The 18,064-nt window shown below is 45.3% G+C and overlaps 1 protein-coding gene across 1 annotated transcript; it reads right to left on the bottom strand.

The window, feature by feature from the left end:
- Positions 1–8,270: 8,270 nt before the first annotated feature.
- On the bottom strand, positions 8,271–10,662 carry LOC121441769 (preferentially expressed antigen in melanoma-like protein 1). Its single transcript, XM_041643049.1, has 3 exons — positions 10,370–10,662; positions 9,474–10,037; positions 8,271–8,679 (listed from the first exon to the last, which is right to left on the bottom strand). The coding sequence occupies exons 1-3, from the start codon at positions 10,660–10,662 to the stop codon at positions 8,271–8,273; spliced, it is 1,266 nt and encodes a 421-aa protein (XP_041498983.1).
- Positions 10,663–18,064: the final 7,402 nt, after the last annotated feature.

Raw genomic sequence — 18,064 nt, forward strand, 5'->3', positions numbered from 1 at the left:
CAAACAAACAAACAAAAAAACAACAACAGAACGTGAATTGGGTTGTGGTGGCGCACACCTTTAATCCCAGCACGTGCCAGGCAGAGGGGGGCGGATCTCTCAGTTCAAGACCACTCTGGTCTACGGAAACCTAGTTTCACCCTGCGTTACATAAACAAATCCTGTCTCATAAAAAAAAAAAAAAAGAAAGAAAGAAAGAACTGCCGTCGTCAGCAACCACACTCCATTTTCCACAATTTTCTTCATTTTCTCCTTCATATTTGTTTATTTATATATTTTGAAATAAGGTATCTTTATGTATTTCTGAATGCCCTGGAACTGTCATTGTAAACCAAACTGTCCCGGAATTGGCAGAGATCCTCCTGCCTCTGCGTCCTGAGAGCTGGTATCAAATGTGTCTGACACTACACCAGGCATCATAATTTTATTTCTTTATGTTGGTGTTTGGTATTTTTATTGATTTTTATTGAGCTCTACATTTTTCTCTGCTCCCCTCCCTGCCTCTCCCCTCCCTTCCAACCCTCCTCCAAGATCCCCATGCTCCCAATTTACTCAGGAGATCTTGTCTTTTTCTACTTCCCATGTAGATTAGATCTATGTATGTCTCTCTTAGTATCCTCATTGTTGTCTAAATTCTCTGGTATTGTGGTTTGTAAGACGGCTTTCTTTGGTTTATGTAGACTAGACTGGCCCTCCATAATGAGATATTCCCCTGCCTCTGCATCCCCAGTGCTGCGATGAAAAGTGTGGACCCCTACACCTAGCTCGATCCTTGGTATTCCATGACACTTTAGTGGGAAACACCTGGTTTCAGAATCAAGATGTTGAACATGTTTGACATGCAGAGGGGATTTCTGCTCTTGGCTTTTCCTAAGCTTTAAGCTTAGGAGCTTTTGGGCCAACAACTCTCTGATCATTCCCTCTCCGGGAATGAACTCTGGAGATGACATCACCAGGGCACTGTTTTTATTTGCAAGAGAGAGCGCAAAAAACAGCTTCTGCTCCCAGCTACTCAGATCAAGGACCTGTGCTCCCATCATGGCTCCGCTCCCTTTTCATTTTGAAGTTTCTATAACGTGGAGCTGGAGGGATGGCTCAGTAGTTAAGGACACTGTGCTGTCTCAGATCTAAAGTCCCCTGAAACCCTGACTAGGCTGATCAAGATGGGGTGGTCTGATGAAAGTGAGGTACTTAGCAGAGGTGGACAGTGCTGACTGAGCTCCTATTCAAAGCAGAAAATATGAATATGACTTCTCTATCTTCAAATGTGCAGACTGAGGATTCTGGGCTGACTCCAAGTGCATCTTGGTCATTATTTCAAAAATCCATCCTTTCTACCTTTGAATTTGTTGTTTTGTTTGAGATAGAGCCTTCCTTTGCTGCCCAGGCTGGCCTAGAACTGGTCATGTAAGTCAAGCTAGACTCAAACCCTAGATCCCCCTGTGTCACCCTTCTGAGTGCTGGGCTTATCAGTGGGTGCCACCATGCCTGGGTTCATATCAATTTATTATTTTTTGTGTAGTTTTTGAGACAGGGTCTCATTATGTAGCCATGGTGGCCTTGGATTTCCTATTTTAACTTCCAAGTAGCTGGTACGAATAGTATGAACTACTGAGTTGTTCTTTTGTTTATGTCCACTTAAAATATTCTTTAAAAAATATTGTGGGCTCTTCTCTTTTTTTTTATTACTTTTTAAAAAACAAAACTGCCGGGAGCTTGAGAGATGACTCAGAGGTTAAGAGCATTGCCTGCTTTTCCAAAGGTCCTGAGTTCAATTCCCAGCAACCACATGGTGGCTCACAACCATCTGTAAAGAGGTCTGCCGCCCTCTTCTGGCCTTCAGGCATACACACAGAATATTGTGTACATAATAAATAAATAAATAAATAAATAAATAATTTTTTTAAAAAAACTGCCATGCAGTGATGGGGAACACCTTTAATCCCTGATGTGGGATTCCCCTCTGTATGCTGTGAACATCACTGGATAATAAAGAAACTGCTTTGGACCTATAGCAGGGCAGAAGTTAGGGAGGCAAGGAACACTAAACTGAATGCTGGGAGGACAAAGGAGTAGTCAGAGAGAAGCCATGTAGCCCCTCCAGGGAGGGACACCAGAACCTTAGCCATTGAGCCACAATCACGTGGTGATACAGATTAATGGAAATGGGTTAAATTAATATGTAAGAATTAGCCAATAAGAAGCTAGAAACAATGAGCCAAGCAGTGATTTAAATAATACAGTTTCTGTGTGATTATTTCAGGGCTAAGCGGCCGGGAATTAACTAGTGGCCTCCTCCAACAAATCACAGCACTCAGGAGACAGAAGTGGGCTGAACTCTGTGAGTTTGAGACCAGGCTAGTATACAGAGCAAGTTCCAGGACAGCCAAAGCTACATAGATAACTTGTCTAAAAAAAATATTAAAAATAATGTGTATTTTGCCTACATATATTTTTGTGTTCCACAAGCATTCCAGATGCCCCATAGAGGTCAGAAGAGGGTCAGCAACTGGAGACATAGACAGTCATGAGCCATCATATGGATACTGTGAATTGACCCAGGTCCTTTGAAAGAGTACCCGGTAATCTAAAAAGCAGAAAATCTCTAGATCACTTTATTATTGTGTTTCCTTTGTTTTTTGATTGTATTTTTATTTGTTTGAAAAGGCATAGTGGTGTATGCCTTTTAAACCAGTATTCCAGAGCCAGAAGCAGGAGGATCTCTGTTAGCTAGAGGCCAGCCGGGTCTACAAAGTTAGTTCCAGGACAGGACATAATAAGATCCTGTCTCGAAAACAAATAAACAAAAACAAAGTGGGGTGGGGCTGGAGAGATGGTCAATTCACTAAGAACTCTTGGTTGCTCTTCCATAGGAACTGAGGTCTGGTGCCCTCTGAGGTCAGAAGAGGGTGTTGGGTTCCCTGGAACTGGACATTAAAGTTTGTGGGTGCTGGGATCAAACCTGGGTCCTCTGCAAGAACAAGTGTCTTTAACTAATGTTGTTGTTCATTCTTTCTTTGTTTGTTTTGGTGTTTCCCATCTCAAAAACCAAATAACTGAAAAGTGAAGCCACAGTCTTTTCTTCTCTGTTTTTTTTTTTTTTTTTTTTTTTTTGAGACAGGGTTTCTCTGTGGCTTTGGAGCCTGTCCTGGAACTAGCTCTGTAGACCAGACTGGTCTCGAACTCACAGAGATCCACCTGCCTCTGCCTCCCGAGTGCTGGGATTAAAGGCGTGCGCCACCATCACCCCGCTCTTCTCTGTTTTCTAGACCCTGATGCAGCACAGGAAATGCCCTGTGTCACACAGGCATCAGCCTCTCCTGCTGAGAATGGATCTTTCCAGATGCACAGTCTTGTTTTCACTCTCCCTGAATCGAAGTCTCAAGACATCGACTCAGGAAGCTGAGGGCTGAACTAAGGTAGGGGATGAGTCCAGCACTACTATGCTAGAAAACCAGGCAAGCAGGATAGAGAGAGGCTAGGTTGTGTTTTCCTCCACAGGAAGTATATCTGAGATAAAGGGATAGACACAGGAAAGGAATGGGGACACTGAAGAAAGGGGGTCTCACACCTGCACTATGGCCAGGGCTTGTAGGAATAAGCACCAGCCGCTGTAATTCTCTATGGGTCAAAGGCTGTTTTGTGCTCATGGGTAATGAGAGATACGGAGCGTGGTGAGGGACAGTCGGGAAAGCATTATGAACAGGGACAAAGGATGAACCGAAGCAGAGATCAGTGAGTTTAGCAGACCCCCAAGCCCCAGGCTGATGTGGTCTCTTGTCAGCTCCGATGCTTGTGAAGTAGGTCATGAATGAGCTTCAGATTTCACTGCATCCCTAACTTCTGCCATTTCGGGAAGGCACGTTTGTACAAACAGTTCCTTGAACCATCCAGGACCCCATGAGGATGTGCTGGGTGGGTGTTCAGGAGCATGGTCAGTCATCCCTGGGACTGGAAGGTAGTAGTTGAAAAGGGAAGCTGTGGCTGTAGAAATGGTTAAAAGCACGAGCTGCTCCTGCAGAAGGACCCAGGTTTGCTTGGAGCACCCACGTGGCAGCTGGCAATCGTCTGTAACTCAGTCCCAGGGGCAACACCCTCTTTGTAGCTTAATAAAAAATGATCAGGAGACAGGCTCTCTTTAGGTTTCCTTGGATGATTTGAACTTTGTAGCCCAAGAAATTTGCAGCCCTCCTATCCTAGGCTTCAAGTAGCTAGTACTACAAGCTGGTACCACCTAGCCTGCTAACCTGACATGTTTTCCTTCCTTCGTCTCTCCTTCCTTTCTTCCTTCTTTCTTTCCACTTCCTCTTCCTTTCCCTTTCTCTCCCTCCCACATCGTATATCTTGTTTCACATCTGGCCAAGTTGACAGTCAGCATTAACCACTCCACCTGTGATATTGAATAAGAAAAGAATGGATGTTGGATAAGTGTTTACATTTGTAGACACCGTCCTGTTCTACCAATAAGTGAAGAAACTGCAGGGTCTGGGCTCGTGGACACTGCAGCAGACTTTATGGAATGTACTAGCAGGAGGTGTTGTCAAGAATCCCAACAGTCTTGATGCTGTGGCAGTAGACTTGAGAGTTAGAGGCAAGTCTAGGCTAGAGAGTGAGACCCAGTTTCAAAAAAAAAAAAATCGAAGAACCAAGACCCTACTACCCTGTCTTTCATCCCAGCACTCGGAAGGCAGAGACAGGCAGACGTCTGTGAGTTAGAGATAGCCTGGTCTACAAGTGCTAGTTCCAAGACAGGCTCCAAAACTACAGAGAAACCAAAAAAAAAAAAAAACAAATAGCCGGGTGGTGGTGGCTCACGCCTTTAATCCCAGCACTTGGGAGGCAGAGGCAGGCGGATCTCTGTGAGTTCGAGACCAGTCTGGTCTACAAGAGCTAGTTACTGTTGTGCTTTCCTGTCGCTTTAAGGTACAAGCCACGCCCACTCCCATTACCTCTGACCTACCAGTCGCCATCTTGGGCCCTTCCTTTTCTGCTTCCTTGATGTGCGTGCTTTTTATTATAAGGAAGACCTGGGAATGTTATGGTTTTGGACCCTTTAAGAGACAAGCCACACCCATTCCCTTCCCCATCCGCTGAGGCAGGCTGATCTTCAGCTTCCGGCCTGAGCTTGCTCCTTTTCCATTTCCTCTCAGAGAGGCAGCTTTGCTTCTGCCTCTCTCCCCACTTCTCTGCTTCCCCCCTTCTCTGTCTCTTTCTCCTCTTCTCTCTGTCTCTCTCTCCATCTCTCTCTGTCCCCCCCTTCACCCTTCCTCCTCCATAACCCCCTGAATAAATATTCAACCTCATCTTGCATGTCGTGTCTATCCATGTTTCTGCCTTCTGCCTGCCCGCCTGCCATGTGTCTCCCTGCGCCCGCCATGTGTCTCCCTGCCTGGAACCAGCCATTGCTCAGGGACCAGCAGCCATCTCTTCCTGGGGCCCACTGCCTGCTGCCACATGGCCAGCCACCAATGCTCTGAGACTAGCAGCCATCTCTGCGTGGGGCCCACTGTCTGCTGCCACATGGCCCGCCACCACTGCTCTGAGACCAGCAGCCGCCTCTGCTTGGGACTGGCTGCTCCCAGGGCCTGCTGTCTGCCGCCACATTGCCCGCCACCACCATTTGGGACCTACAGCATTTCTGCTGCCTACTGCCGCGGGGGATCTTGCAGCATTTTTTAAAAAAGAATAACAGTTACAGGACAGGCTCCAAAACCACAGAGTAACCCTGTCTCGAAAAAAAAAAACAAAACAAAACAAAAAAACCAAATAAAAAACACCATGACATAAAAACCAAAACACAATTCAAGATCTTTGGCTACCATCTATAAGATCACCTGTTTCAATGTGTAAGGGGAGCTGTTAATCAAAACATAACCAACTAATCATTTGCTGTTGGTGGTGGGGGTGCAAACCTTTAATACTTGCACTAGGAAGTCAGAAGCAGGCAGATCTCTGATTTCCAGGTCAGTATTCTTTACAGGCTGGGTATCAGGGCAGCCAGGGTTATGTAGAGACTATGGCAACCCCCCACAATAAAAAAAAGTGGCAAAACTCTGCAGGGATCACTCTAAAGACTGAAGCCTTATATCCTTGTGATAGAAAGGGAATAAAACCTTGGTTTCCCCAGAAAGTAGAGGACAGTTTCATACACTGTGAGTTCAGCAGACATCCTTTGGAAGATGAAATCATGGAGCTCATGACCAGAAAGCATCATGACTCCTTAGGGAAGTGAATTGTATCCAAACCGTGAAAGCTCATGAGAGTACCAGCTGCAGCAATTTGGAGTGTTAGAAGGAAGCAAGGCAAGGAATGTATCTCTGACACCATAGTGACCACTACCTGGTAAGTTTTCAGATTTGTCCCCATACAGATGGTCCCCAGGAAACAGAGTACCAGAGTCTATTGCCCTTGAACCTACAAGTTCATTCACAACACAAGTGAATGTTAATGAGAGCAGGACTCAGAGAGACAGGCTGGCTCTAATGGAGGAAGGAAGCTGAGGCAGGAGGATTGCAAGTTCAAGGCCTGACTGGAATACAGAATAAATTCTGGACCACTCTCTACGGAAAGCCGAAGAGACCCCTGTTATAGCCTTTATTTGAAAGGAGTGCACCACTGCGCCTGGCTAACAACTTCAAATGGCTCAGTGGTTAGGGAGCCTGTGTTCTTGCAGACGACCAGGGTTTGATTCCCAGCACCCACCCAGGAGCTCACAACCACATGTAACTCCAGTTTGAGGGAATGACACCCTCTTCTGGATTCCCAGGTACTGCATGAACGTGATACAGAGACAAGCAGGTGAAACACTCACGTGCAGTGAACATACTTTTCAGAAACAGATACACACAGTCTTTAGAACACACTAGGATTTATTAAATAACAATAAATCTGCATACTACATCAATTTTGTTGTCTATAATTCACTAAAACTATGATCTTACTTAATAAAATTCAAAAATTGTTCCAAGCTTAATCATGCATTAACTTCAGACAATGAAATGCAGGCTACCGTGGAGCTAAGGGTGAAAAAAGAGGAGATGCCAGGCTTGGTGAGGCAGGATCCTTCCAGCACTGAGAGGCAGAGGCAGGCCATGCTTTTCTGTAAGCTGAGACTAGCCTGGTTGCAAACCAGGTTAAAGGACTACCAAAAGAGACAATCTCAAACACCAACAACTACAAAATTAAAGAGGAGGCTGTAGATGTAGCTCAGTGGGTAGAATGTACATTGCTTGCTTGCCTGGTAAGCAGGAAGCTATATGTTCAGGCCAGGGATTTGGTTCTCGAGGTAGACACTGACAACCAAGATCAGTTCTGGGTCCCTATACAACTAACTCCTAAATCTCGGTTCAGGACCCCCCAACACATCAACAATAACTATTGTACATGTAAACACACACTATGGAATTGAAAAACTATGGGCTTCTTTTCCCCAGAAAAAAACCTGCTAGGGTTAACATCTACTTGCCCTATTCCATTCATAAACTCATAAGTGACAGGATTTAGGAGTGTAAATACATGATTTACCATGTATGTCACAGTAATGCTGGGTGGCGGTTGACTCACAGACAAGACATTCATCCAGCCTCAGCAGAATACGCCAACTGTTAAGTGATTTTAGGTCAACGGGTTATAATGATTTAGCCTGCATGTATGTTTATGCACCACATGTGTGTCTCAGGCCCTGGAGGCCAGAAGAAGTCATCTGATCCTCTATAACTAGAGTTATGGATGATCCCACATCAGAGGCATGAGGAAAATCAAACCAGGTCCTATGCAAGAATGGCAAGTGCTATAAATGGATGAGCCAAGTCTCCAGACCCCACAAACGGCAGATATTAAATGCTACTATTTTCCTGAGGAACGCAAGGCACAGCCACACAATTCTTAACAGACAGATAACCAGGTCTGGTGGTACAAGCCTATTCTCAGCACTAAGAAGGTAAAGGCAGGATAACCAAAAGTCATAGGACTGTATTAGATTAAAGATGGACACAAGGTTAATCCTCCAGGGAGAACTAACTGATGGTTCCAGTCTAAAACCATGTGTGATATATTTTCTCAGACAACTTGTATTGCCTTTTCTGCCCGGGTGTCCACAGGAGATCTTCATATGTACATGAAGCTTAATATGTGCTTGATATGCCCAACAAGTCCCAACACATCATGCGCACATCACAACACACATCCCTCCAAACGCGAAGACAATTCTATGGTTGTTTAAAAGTTCTCCCCTTATCTCTACACACTCCAAACAAGGCTGGACAACCACCTCAAAGTTCTAGTGACAGATCATCACACCCAGGGATGAAGACTACCATTGACCCTTCTGATCTCAAGGTTATCTCATGATTTCTCAACTCCCTATAGAAATTCCCCGAAAAATGGTTTCCACAGAAGTTAAACCACATAAGCTGGGTACAGCACCTCAGGGAGGACAGGATGGCACGGAGTTGGCAGTCCAACAAATGGCAGTTCTCCAAGTCCAGAGATAGCAGAGTAGATGCAGATTTTCGCAGCACAGTTTGCAGGGGCTCTAGGCTAAAATGAGTCAGTTGGACCCTTTTCACACTCAGATGTTTTAGCTGGCTTGTGCACGGGAATTCAGCCATGTTGGCCCAGTCTGAGTTTGAGATCAAACAGTTAGTCACCGACAGGGTCTCTAAGGGCGTCTTTAGGCACCTACAAAAAAACAAGAAGACAGATTTGGGAATATGCATGTGGTCCAAGATCCTTTTAATCACACAAGGAAAGTCAGTAGCCACCATGCTCCATGACAGAGTCTGCTCAATCTAATCTGTTCTGAGGCCTTTCACCATCACGGTAGGATCAGCTCAACCCAAGACAGCAATTCCTGTCCAAACAGTGAGGACCAAGGCAGGCAGGATCTGCCTATGAGTTCACAGACCTGCCTCTTCACAGCACTTCACCCCGACCCTAATTCTCAACTGGGACATCACACTTCCCATATCCTCACCCTCTGACATCCAAACAAAGCCAGGTATGGTGGTCCACACCTGTGCTACTCCTAGGGCGCTGAGACAAGAGGGGGGCTGAGGGGAGTACTGGACAATCCTGTTCCCAATCTGGACCACAGACAACTCATCTCCAAACCCAGCCTGTCCGAGATGGAGAGCTGGAAGCAAGCTGAGTACAGAGTCCCCCCTACACGGCCCTCCTCCTTTTCCTTTTTCCCATTCACCTTAGACACTTGCTAAGAAAGAAATCAGACCCCATTCTTACTAGATCTCATTCCTGAGAGGCTTCCAAGCATGGTACCTCTTTCTAAACCACCAACCACAGCTCAGCCCTCCTCCTTTGGATTAGTAGCTATGTGAGACCCTGCTCCAGGACAGCAGACTCAAAACAATGCTCTGATATTCTCATGCTATGGCAAGGTTAATCTACCAGGGCTACAGAGAGCAGGTGGTCGCTAATGTCTAAGAAACAAGGATTTGCTTGACGCCCCTCCTTACCAGAAGAGCTGGTCTAGGTGATCCTCTAGGAAGAAGACATTATCCAGATGCAAGGCCTGGAGGTGCTTCAGTTTGACAAACTGCAAGGTGAACTGGGTAACAACATGCTGTTTCTCCACTGGTGTGCGACAGTCCCATGGCCAAAGGCTGGAGAGCAGGAGACTGCGCAGGTAGCTCATACGACCCAGGTAAGTAGAAAAGTTAAGCAGGCAGGTAAGATCATTCATATTATACAAATGCAGTTCCTGAACAGAGTTCAGGTCCAATTTCCTTAAGACATTTTTGTGGTAGTAAGTAGCCAGAGACCAGATCTCTAGATAGTTACAGCACAGACACAGACCTTCTCTCTGAGCCACCCACTCAACCACAAAGGACTCCAAGGACTTTAATGGGCGTTCCTTCAGGACCAGGTCTATAGCCACCTGCACCCGCGATTTCACCTCCGTTTCTGAAAGACCCACCGCTGCTTGGTTCTCACTGCAGTCAGGAGCCTTGAACACAGACCACAGATCCCACATCTTCAAAGGCATAAACCGTAGATCCAGCACTTTGAGTCTGCACCTCCTGGGGTAGGGCAGGGAAGAGCATCAGCATGGAGGCTTTAACCACTGCCCTATTCCCACTCCCTTCTCCTTAAGTCCAGCCAGTCCCACTCTAGTGCCTGTGTGCACAGTGACTGGGTCTTCCAGTCTCAGCTGATTCATGAGTCCTGAAGAAGCCAGAGCCCTTTCCCAGACGGCTCAGCGATGGCCAAAGCCTCTGGAGTTCTCAAAGTTGGTCCCCCAAAACTTCTACCCCATTATAAGTCCACTCTCTTACCCTGATTCTACCTGTCCCCAGCTGTCTCTGCTTTTTAATTCCCAAGGCCTTCCTTCAGGGCATCCAGGTCTACTCACCTGTGAGGAACCTTCTGGCAAAGCATGCTATCAAGCCCAAACAGGATAATCTCTAAGATTCTCCTGTAGGAATCATTTCTTTTGATCATGGCTCCTAGTGGGAGGCAGGGAAAGGGCCAGGCCTGCACCATTGCCTTCACAACGCTAGACTTTTTCTTTATACAGGCCTTTTTGAACAGTGATGGGAAAAAAACTGAGGGTATATTGTCCAGATTAGAGATTGCCACAGTCTTGCTCCTCAGGAGGCTGTTCTCCGCCAGGTCCTGGAGTGTGAGTGGGGACTTGAAGCTCATCCTGATGAATCTTCAGTAAGAAGGTTCCTGGAGCAACATTTAGAAAGATACTCTTTCACTCAGGCGGTGGTGGCACACACCTCCTTTAACCCATCACTCAGGAGGCAGAGGCAGGCAGATCTCTGAGTTTGAGACCAGCCTGGTCTACAGAGCCAGTTTCAGGACACGCTCCCCAGCTACAAAGAAACCCTGTCTCGAAATAAAAAAAAAAAATAAAATAAAAGTAAAAAAGAATGAAGCCCATCCTATGAATGGAGTGCTGAGACACTATTCTCATCCATGAGGGGAGCTAACCCTGGGACAGTCACTGCTCTGAGAACGGCACAGACCTCAATTTAACTCACTCCACTCAATGCTCCAATGGACCACAAACCCTTCGAACTTCCTGCTGGTCCCAGGAGAATGGTCTCTTGAGCATCCATGGCCACAGCTCAGCTCATGACCACCCATTTCCAGTTTGTGCGCTGCATCTCATGTCCAGTGAGAAGTGAGTCCTGCACATCCTAGAAGCTACACTCGAGCTTCGGGGAAATGTGTGTCCTTCAATACCCCATAGGGCCAGGAGTGCTGCTATGCAGGCACGATCCTCGCATGCAGGAGGCAGCAATAACTTAGAGGGAAGGCGTGGTAAGAGCTGAGAGCTGAGAGAGGCCTATAATCTCATCAATTGGAAGGCAGAAAAATCAAGGGTTTGAGGCCAGCCCCGGCTACATAGACAATTGGATGTTGGCTCAGTTTACTTCAGATCTAGACTTAAGAAAGAAATATCAGCCAGGGCTGGGCAGTGGTGGTGCACATCATTAATCCAAGCCCTTGGGAGGCAGAGGCAGGTGGATCTCCGTTAGTTCGAAGCCAGCCTGGTCTACAGACAGACTTCTAGGACTGGTTCCAAAGCTATACAGTGAAACCCAGTCTCAAAAAAAAAATTCTTCCTTATCTCAAACCCTAAACAGAAAGCTTTATAAATCCATACCCTGGTTTGGGAACGTTCACCTTCCCTGGTGCCTAGCTCAGACACCCTGGGGTCTGCTGGCAAACAATGATGCAGGCTGAGAACATGCCTACATTCCCAAATATTATTTATAAATGTTCTTTTATATTTAAAGGGGGATATGATATAGATCGAATAAATTGCAATAAATCTTGATTTATTGATATATGTATTTCTGCTCTTAATTAAGGTATTGATTGTGTAGTCCATTTAAAAATGTAATGTATAATTAGGAAATATAGGTTACTAATGGATAATCATTGATAATAGTCAAGCTTGCAGTCATGTTAGTTAGATTTTCTAGATATATAGAGATATATTTCAGTTATATAGGCATTCTTCATATCATTCAAAGACTACAGAATATGGCATTTAGTAATTTAGGGTTTTTCATGACAAGAAGACGTGTCTGCTCCTGGCAGCACCAGCTACTTCAAGAGGAAAATGGGCATGAAAGAGGCTTCTTATGAAGTTTTATAGCCATTTGGGCAAGAAACTGCTCTTGCTGGGACTGATGCATAAACTGGACATGCAGTACCCACAGAGAGAGGACTGCTGAACTTGCCTAAAACTGAGATGATCCTTCGGGGTTCCTGTTTCATAAAAGAGTCTGTGAGACATTCTGCAGGATACAGAAAAAAGTGACTGAACTGTCTTTAAAATTTCCGGCTTCATGGAAATGTCTGCTTGTAGTAATAAGAGTGGCGGGGCTGTGTCCCCAACACCCCAGCCGCCTGCTAGCTTATGCCCGAAATAACAATACACAAACTGTATTCATTTAAACACTGCTTGGCCCATTTCTATCTAGCCTCTTCTAGGCTAACTCTCGCACCTGGACTAGCCCATTTCTAATATTCTATGTAGCACAGATAGGTGCGCTTACCGAGAAGATTCTAGCCTACGTCCATCCTGGGTTGGAGCTTCATTGCGTGTGCCTCAGAGAGCAGAGCTCTCACGTCCGCCCTGAAGACGGGAGCATGGTGTCTCTCCGAGGCGTCTGCCCCCAAGAGGAGAGCTGTCGAGTCTGAGCTCACTTCCTCTTCCTCCCAGCATTCTGTTCTGTTTACTCCTCCCACCTATGTTTTAACCTATGAGGGCCAGCCAAGCAGTTTCTTTATTTTTTTAACCAATGACCTTCCTCCATCATCTGCTGGATACTATAGGCCTATAGGCTGAAGATGGATGCCCCAGTGGTACAAAAGAACTTTGAGTGACTGTCCAGGCAGTGAGATGTCTCTGTCATTACTAGAGTTTTGGAAGTTGCTTACTTTTCATTTACTTAGATAATATATCCTTCTGCAGGCTATGATGGAGTTGAAGAATTTATAGATATAGTTTTCCTTTGTTATGATAAAATATAAAATAGATATAAATATTGTAATTGTAATTCTTGTTTGATAACTGTTTTGTTATATGTAATTTTACTACTTCAAAGTGAAAGCCTTTCTTTTTCGTTTAACAGAAAAAGGGGAAATGCTGTAGGAGGTTCTTCCATCTGTGTTGCTTTCATTGATTGAATGAAGAAACTGCCTTGGCCTTTTGATAGGGCAGCACTTAGGTAGGTGGAGTAGACAGAACAGAATGCTGGGAAGAAGGGCAGAGAGAAAGCGGCCATGAAGATGCCAGGTCAGACATGCTGAATCTTTCCCAGTAGGCCACGACCTGTGGTGACATACAGATTATTAGAAAGGGGTTGAATCTAGATGTGAGAATTAGCCAATAAGAGGCAAGAGCTTATAGGCCAAGCAGTAATTTAATTAATACAATTTCTGTGTGCTTATTTCATGTGTCAGCAAGCCAGGCAGGACAAACAAACGGCCCCCACTCCTCTACTACAAGAGTTTTCCTGTATAACAGCCCTAGCTGTCCTGGTACCGTAAAACTCTAAGATAACTCTAAAGCCATTTCTGACAACTCTGAGGCCATTTCTCAGCAGTAGTGCCCCCCCCTTCCCTGGGAACCAAGGACCTAACAACTACACGTGCACATACTAGAATGTTGGGACAAGATAACCCACAGATGTTTTGACTCAGTCCCTGGGAAAGGGGCAAAGTGACCCTCAAATGTTTCCTCTTACCTCATCTGACCTGGCAACTGCTCTCCAGCCAATTGTTGGCAATAGCCCTTTGAATAAGCCAATCACAATAATTAAAGAACACCCCCCAGACTTCCCTCTTGTTTCTGTGGCTTTTTTGCTTTAAAAGTAGCCTGTACCAGCCATTCAGGGTCTTTCTGGCTTCTCGGATACTGAAAGACCCTGTTAAGACAGAATTAATAAAAATCCTCGTGCTTTAGCATCAATTGTGGTGTGAGAGATGGTCTCTTGAAGCAACTCCTCCTCAGTAATTGGACTCTAGGGCCCAACAGTACTAACTCTTGTAGACCAGGATGGTCTTGAACTCCTGGAGATCCTCTTGCCTCCCAAGTGCTTGAATTAAAGGTAACTAAATAAAATTTTTAATAAACTATCAGCAAGTAGATTTACATTGTTTTTAATGGTGCTGAGCACTGAACCTGAGTGTCATATATGTTAGGGCATTTTTATTAGTAAGCTACGTCCCCCAAATTCTCAATTGAATCTTTTTTTCCCATTTATTTATTTATAACTTCTTTGACACAGAGTATCTCTGTGGAACAGCCCTGGCAGACGGGGCAATTTTACTAGTGGCCAACATCATCAAGCTCTCAATTAAATATTTACTTTTCATTTATTAAAATAAACACTTGTTTATTTATTTGTTTGTTTATTCAGACAGGTTTCTCTGCATAATAGCCCTGGATGACCTAGAGCTAACTTTATACACTGAGCGGGTCACAAAATCAGAGATTAGCCTGTCTCTGCCTCCCCAAGTGCTGGAATTAAAGGTATGTACCACCACCACCTGGCTCCAAATAAGTATTTTAAATGGCAAGGATTGAATTTCTGTGGAGAAAAAAAGTTTCTTAAAGTCCAAAGTGAAGATTCACATCATCACCCGAACACTCGTAAAGCTGGGGTAGTGGGACCTACACGACTTCCAGGCTGTCCAGTGTACAGGCCTGTTAACTGAGCACTCTGAGTGGAAGCAGGATTGGAAGACCAAGGTCATCTTGCAGGGTGGGTTCAAAGCCATCATGGGCTACAAGACTGTCTCCAGTAACAACAAAACTGGAAAAATAAAAGTGTGTTTAATATGAACACTCTTAGGGCTGGGGGTAGAAGCAGGACGATTTCTGTGAGTCAAGCAGACTACAAGGTGAGTTCCAAAACAGCCAAGAAGAAACTCTCTCAAAAAAAAAAAAAAGGAAAAGAAAGAAAAAAAAAGAAAAGAAAAATAAGGCTGGGTTTTCAGGACAGCCAGGGCTACAAAAAGAAATCCTATCTCAAAAAAAAAAAAAATCAAACAAAACCAAAAGACAAGCTAGGCAGTGGTGGCGAACACCTTTAGTCCCAGCACTGGAGAGGTGGCGGCAGTTGGGTCTCTGAGTTCAAGGTCAGCCTGGTCCAAGGAGTGAGTTTCAGGACAGCCAGAGCATCTACTCAGAGAAACCCTGCCTCGAAAAAGCAAAGCAAAAAAGGACAAAAACAACAACAAAAATCAAAATATAAAAAAATGAGCGACCTGCCGTGATGGTGCGTGCCTTTAATCTCAACAATCCAGCGGCTGGAGTTGATCTGTCAGTTAAGGCCAGCCTAAGCTGCAGTGGACTCCAGTCTCAAAAATACAGAAATCAGGCTAGAGGTGGTGGGAGACACCTTTAATTTCAGGACTTGATTCAAATAGGCAGTCAGATCAAGGTCAGCGTGGTCTACAGAGTTCCTGGACAGCCAATGCTATGTAGAGAAACTTTGTCTCAAAAACAAAAATGTACACAAATCTGTAAGCATATGAATAAAATAAACAAAATAAGGGCTCCAAGACATGCTTGATCACGCCTGTAATAACAGCATCTGAAAGGCTGAGGCAGGAGGATTCCTATTTGTTCTAGGAGAACCTAGGATACAAAGACCCCACCTGCTGATGCTTCCACCTCCATCCACAGGCTAGGATTAAAGGCACTGGGCACTATGCCCACTTTTATAAAGCTGCCTACCACCCCTTCCTGACTACAGGCGGCTGCCACCTCACCCAGATTACCTATTAAATTGGGAAAACATCTGCTCACCGTAGACAGGACTCAAGCAGAAGACCAAAGTCAAGAATGTCCCTACCCAATTCTGGCTCATGAACCAGTTAACTGATCAGGCTCAGACAGAATTACATAGACCTAGGAGGGGCCAGAGGCCCAGGTTCAGATGAAGGTTTGAAACGCAGCCCCTCTCCATCCGTCTAGGAGAGAACCTGCACCAAAAAGCCCTGTCTAGTGAGGATCTTAGCACTAAAATGGTAATGGTTGTTAGTCTAAGAAGCCAAAGTTCAAACCAAGCGATTTTTGATTGCAGAAGCAGCTTGGTTGATCGAGCGCATGCCTAAGGCTCAACATACACGGGATATAGCAATTCGGATGTGCAAGCTAGGGAATCAGAAGTTCAATTCATGCCTCAGTTAAATAGGTTCAATGACGAGCATTTAATCCTAGCACTCCCGAGAATTACATTTGTTTGGATAGGCAAGTCTCCAGTGGGCATCTAGATTAATATGGACTGATTCGGGATCAAATGATCCTGCCGCCTGGGCCTAAACGACTCGTCTGCTACCACCTAAGTTCTTTTTCCTTTTTTTTTTTTTTTTTTATTTTCGAGACAGGGTTTCTCTGTAGCTTTTGGTTCCTGTCCTGGAACTAGCTCTTCTACACCAGGCTGGCCTCGAACTCACAGAGACCCGCCTGCCTCTGCCTCCCGAGTGCTGGGATTAAAGGTGTGTGCCACCACCGCCCGGCCCACTAAGTTCTTTTTATTTTCTGGTTTTTCGGGTTTTTTCTGTGACTGCCCTAGCTGTCCTGGAACTAGCTGTGTACCATTGTACCAGACTGGTTTGACTTTCAAAGATTTGCCTGACTCGGCCTCCGTAGTTCTGGGATTAAAGGCACGACCGCCACTGCCGGGCTAAAGTGACTTACCAGAGTTGGACAGAAGAGAGAGGTCCGCAGCAGGGCCAGGAAGTGACTCCTGCCTCGAGGACTGTTTTCTGCGGTTCCTCTGTTGATCTGGCTCGCTGGAAACTCAGTATGTAGTCCAGTCTAAATTTAAACCCACAGCGAACAGCCAGCCAGCCTGCCTCGGGCTCCACGGGCTTCTGAAGTTTCCACGCCCCCGAAGCAAGTCCAGACCTCACTACAAACTGCTACCTGATTGGCTCTTTTAGTCTCCACCCACTTCATCTGAATTTGGCTTTTCCCCCAAAGAGCTTGCGTCTAGAGCCAGCCTTGACAGAACGCATTCTTTTTTTTTTCTTTTCTTTTTCTTTTGTTTATTTATTTATTTTGGTTTTTTGGTTATTTTGACACAGGGTTTCTCTGAAGCTTTGGAGCCTGAGCTGGAACTAGCCCTCGTAGACAAGACTGCCCGCCGCTGCTTCCTGAGTGTTGGGATTAAAGGCATGTGCCACCACCGCCAGACTCACAGAACACCTTCTGAACACCAGAGCCCGAGGCTGGGGGTCTCTGCGACTTTGACACAGCCTGCTTTAACTAAATATTGGCTTCCGGGCTCCAGCCAGGCCTACTTGATGAAACCCTGTCTTTAAAAAAAAAAGGGGGGGGGAGGGACGGTGCCCATCTTTAATCTCTGTGCTCAGGAATCTGAGGGAGGAGGATCTCCATGTGCAAGCATGTGCGCATGCTCATACATGAGCAAAGGCACAGGCAGTGTTTGAACCTTATCTGTGTTCCCCAAAGGTAAAGAATTAAGATGGAAGCCGGGAGGTGGTGGTACAGGCACCAGGCACTCCGGAGGCAGAGGCCACGAGATCTCAGTGAGTTCAAGGCCAGCTTGTTTACAAAAGCTAGTTCCAGGACAGTCTCCAAAACTACAACAAAACCCTGTCTTGAAAAACAAAAACAAAAATAAATAAATAAATAGTAAAAGTTAAAAAATAAAAAGAAAGAAACAAAGAAAAGAAAAACAAAGCAGGGAGAGAGGAATGAAAGTAAGAATGAAAAGGAAGGAAGGAGGGAAGAAGGGAGGGAGGGAGGAAAAACGGAAGGCAAAAAGAAAAGGCAGCCAAGAAGTGGTGGTGCCCATCTTTAATCCAGGCAGAGGCAGGCAGATCTCAGTGAGTTTAAGGCCAGCCTTGTCTACAAAGCAAGGTCCAGGACAGACAGGACTCTTATACAAAGAAACCCTGTCTTGAAAAAAGCAGAAAAAAAGAAAAGGAAACACCTGCAGGCACAGTGACAGAGTATTTTGTTACATAGAGGGAAAAGAATCCAGGACCAACCAAGATACATACTGCTGGACCCTAGCGTCCAATCACAGAGGAGGAGGAGTTG

The sequence above is a fragment of the Microtus oregoni genome, unplaced genomic scaffold (genome assembly GCF_018167655.1).
Source record: "Microtus oregoni isolate MIOR12 unplaced genomic scaffold, Mior012 000081F_ref0000091, whole genome shotgun sequence".
NCBI lineage: Eukaryota > Metazoa > Chordata > Mammalia > Rodentia > Cricetidae > Microtus > Microtus oregoni.